This window comes from Fusarium odoratissimum, assembly GCF_000260195.1.
Source record: "Fusarium odoratissimum NRRL 54006 unplaced genomic scaffold supercont1.206, whole genome shotgun sequence".
Classification (NCBI taxonomy): Eukaryota; Fungi; Ascomycota; class Sordariomycetes; order Hypocreales; family Nectriaceae; genus Fusarium; species Fusarium odoratissimum.
In genome coordinates, this window is record NW_022158892.1 from 1 (window position 1) to 3,241 (window position 3,241).

The window sequence follows — 3,241 nt, forward strand, 5'->3', positions numbered from 1 at the left end:
GTCCACGATCAATACTCCGAAGTAGACTAAACGCGGTGGAGATCTTGCATGCACGTCACCTATCTAATAGACTTATAGCTTTGGGTAGCGAGTGTGTAGTCGAATATGTCTCAAGGCATGTAAAAGATAATTCACTGGCTGTCCTTCAGGTCATAAATAGCCAGATGAGCAGGTGGCAAGCTGGTCTCAAGTTAGATCTGTTGATTATAAGGACTGTTTTGTTACTTCTCCAGACCCCGACAACATACAGACAGTATCTATCCTAATGAGATAATGAACTGTACTGCACTTCTATCGAAGAAGCGCACTACTTCTTATCAACGGTACCAGAAGTGCTTTTTGACATAAAAACACACCCAAGTGGACTACACTGAATAATTCAACAAGGTCGGGTAAATACAAATACAAAGATGGCATCCTAAACAGTTCGTCACAGCCGTGAGGAAATTAACGTTACAGCGGACATGACGTACTCTGATCAAGAATTTAGTGTGATGTGACTGCATGCTCTAGCCCCTCAGCGTGCTTAAGAAATGTTTTCAGCTCGCCATCACTATATTGAACTCTGTACTTTGCAAAGCAGGCGAAAACATACTGAGTCTTTTCTCTGCCAAAACGGTGGCTATATCCGCTTTCAAACCCTTGTGGTACCTCTTCAGGATTATAGCTCCATTTGGCCCCCTGATTTGGCCTCTGCTACATCGCCGGTGGTATCCACCGTGGCATTTCCGCTCCTCGCGCAACGTAGGCCACTAGTACCGTGGCAACAGCATCAGACCTGTCTGACTCAATTAAATTCGAATCAATTCTAGCGACGTAAACAACATCGAGACCAAATAACTCTATAACCTTTTCCACCAAGTGCTTGGCATACTAGTACCTCTCCATGAGCCGAGAGGATAGATAAATCCCATATCGCGACTTCGAGATGGACAGCGGAGCAGGAGTCAAGCTTGGGTCTGCAAGATTGCCGGCCGGATACGATACATGCGCCGGGTGGATAGAGCCGGGTTGGCTATATTCCAATTCTTCCCTGGGTTCCATCAGGTTGTTTAGTGGACTCACGACTGCCGAAGCTCGAAATTCCGGGCACGAAGGCTGTCGAGCATCATGCGGTGTTTTATGCAGAAGCCGCATCATCTGCTTTACTTTTCGTCTCATTATGAATGCTTCCAAATTAGATTGGGGCAGTTGGAGTGCTCTGGAGAGATTTTAAAATGCAAAAGAATAGGGAAAATACTCAACTTTCATTAAACAGAGGAGCCAGGGCACTTCTTGTATAGAAGATGGGAATAATAGATTCATTCAATGCGGCAAAATGCCATTGCAACTGAGATTCTTCATTAGTCACGACGCCTCCATCAAACATTTTCCAATTGTCAATTATTCACAATCTTCGTGAGGTTTGGCTACTTCTTTCGAAATTCGGCCACTCTTGACTCACACTATGCTGTTAGGTACCCACTCTCCATAGTCAATTATTATCTGCTTTAGGCGTAGTAGAAGTGAAACAAAAGTAGATGGTTTAAGGGGTGTCGTTGTTTACAGGTCAGCAAATGGGATGCAATGACCTTTGGGTGAAATGAACGACAGCACACGGTGAAATATAAGTCCACTTACTGACATTCAACCTGTGCCCACTGTAATGTACTTCCTATGTTTGGCCTGTGGGCATTGATCGATGTATGTACGCTTATTCTGGGCCAGAGATCAAGATGTCGCTTATGGGCTTTTTCTATTTTCGTCTGGAATTCTAGATAGATGCTGTTATATTCACATACAGGCTTACTACTAAACTAACAGCCGAACTTTTTGATTGACAGTTATAAATTGCCCCTAGACATGCGCTGACCTAATGGATTACATAACGTCCTCTCTGGGGCTTGGAATCCAGGTTGACGACGGGGGCTTTGTCTTCCATCATATCAGCCCAAAGGACATGGCTGCCAATCACTGAATCTGCCGGAAGCTCTGCTTTTCTATCCTTTGAGCAGCCGGCCACATTGTCCGTCGGTAGCTCTTTAATCCCGTACGGCTGGAGTCCGTGGCACAAGTCATTGTCGTCGTTCAAAACGGCGGACCTGCTGAGTTCCTCATAAAGCGAGAGCTTTATTTTAGCACACCTATGCCTGGAACAAATCAATCGATCTAAGACATCGCTAGCATGTAGGTGGTGCCTGCTTGATCGGCGTTTTTGGCACACTAGGCAAAGTGATTTTGGCTCTGATGCACCCTTATAGGCCTTTGATTCGGTGGAGGCAGCTTGCAAAGACATCCTGTCTCGTGTGGAAGACTCAACAGAGATCATTAGATGGCTAGGAGATGAGTATCTATTGTATAGCGACATAAAGTATTTCATGGTAGAATCTGAGTGCAATATTGCTGGCGTATTTGCAACTTCTCATCCTTCATAAAATGCCGGGTTTGGGCCTCTAAATAACACTCATAACTAGCATACTGCTGGAAGAAGTCGTTGCTTGTCTATACTACAGTCACTGCTCTATTTTTATTGTTTCCTTGAGACGAGAATATCATCTCTACCATCGACCTTCATTGAATGCTTACTTCGTTGCTTTTGACCATTCAATGCGACTAAATTCTCTTGTCCGGACACAAATTTCACAAAAACGGTCATTATGCTGGATTACGGTAATGAAACCAGACTACTCACCTTCTTCCATAGTAGTAAACATTACAGTCGTTTCAAGTTTGATACTACCTTCCTGCTCATAGCTGCAAGTGCATTGTAGTAATGAACAGGCAGTGTTACCTTGTAAGCGGTTAACAACATTGAAAACGGTTTAGGGAAGCACACTTGCAAACGAATATAGAGATGTCTACAACATGGCACTTATCCCGATTGTCAGAAGGAAGCCCCATGTCACAAATTCTATCAGTTACAGGAACCTACTACGTGATTGTGAACATCAGTGTAGCTTCAAGGTCCCGCCTGGCCAGCCATCTCAAATCTATTCTTTACCGAAATTCCGCCTTTGTGACATCTGATTAACCTCGAGGGCGCTCAGCAACCGGGTCCGTGTGTTGGGCATATGTGCATCTTTGTCTTGTGAATCTCCCTGACTTTCTCCAACTCCGGTCCGTACCCACAGATAAGACAACCAGCTTCAACTTGCCATCCTGCTCCCTGTTTATTATTGCATCCGTGCCAACAGTATGTGCGTAGAATGTTCTCACAACCCGGGCCATCTTGCTCAAGCGGCTTTTGCTCATCCTGTGGCTC

General features: G+C 44.8%; 2 protein-coding genes across 2 annotated transcripts; both read right to left on the reverse strand.

The window, feature by feature from the left end:
• Positions 1 to 671: 671 nt before the first annotated feature.
• FOIG_16821 (uncharacterized protein) lies at positions 672 to 1,205 on the reverse strand. The gene has a single exon (XM_031218299.1). It carries the CDS (start codon positions 1,159 to 1,161, stop codon positions 874 to 876), a length of 288 nt encoding a protein of 95 aa, XP_031051986.1. The 5' UTR covers positions 1,162 to 1,205; the 3' UTR covers positions 672 to 873.
• Positions 1,206 to 1,881: 676 nt separating this feature from the next.
• FOIG_16822 (uncharacterized protein) lies at positions 1,882 to 2,103 on the reverse strand. The gene has a single exon (XM_031218300.1). The coding sequence runs from the start codon at positions 2,056 to 2,058 to the stop codon at positions 1,951 to 1,953; it is 108 nt and encodes a 35-aa protein (XP_031051987.1). The 5' UTR covers positions 2,059 to 2,103; the 3' UTR covers positions 1,882 to 1,950.
• Between the last annotated feature and the right edge of the window lie 1,138 nt (positions 2,104 to 3,241).

What these genes read in the sequence shown, in the direction of transcription:
- FOIG_16822 (XM_031218300.1), bottom strand. Translation starts at nt 2,058, where the DNA reads ATGACTTGTGCCACGGACTCCAGCCGTACGGGATTAAAGAGCTACCGA.
- FOIG_16821 (XM_031218299.1), bottom strand. Translation starts at nt 1,161, where the DNA reads ATGAGACGAAAAGTAAAGCAGATGATGCGGCTTCTGCATAAAACACCG.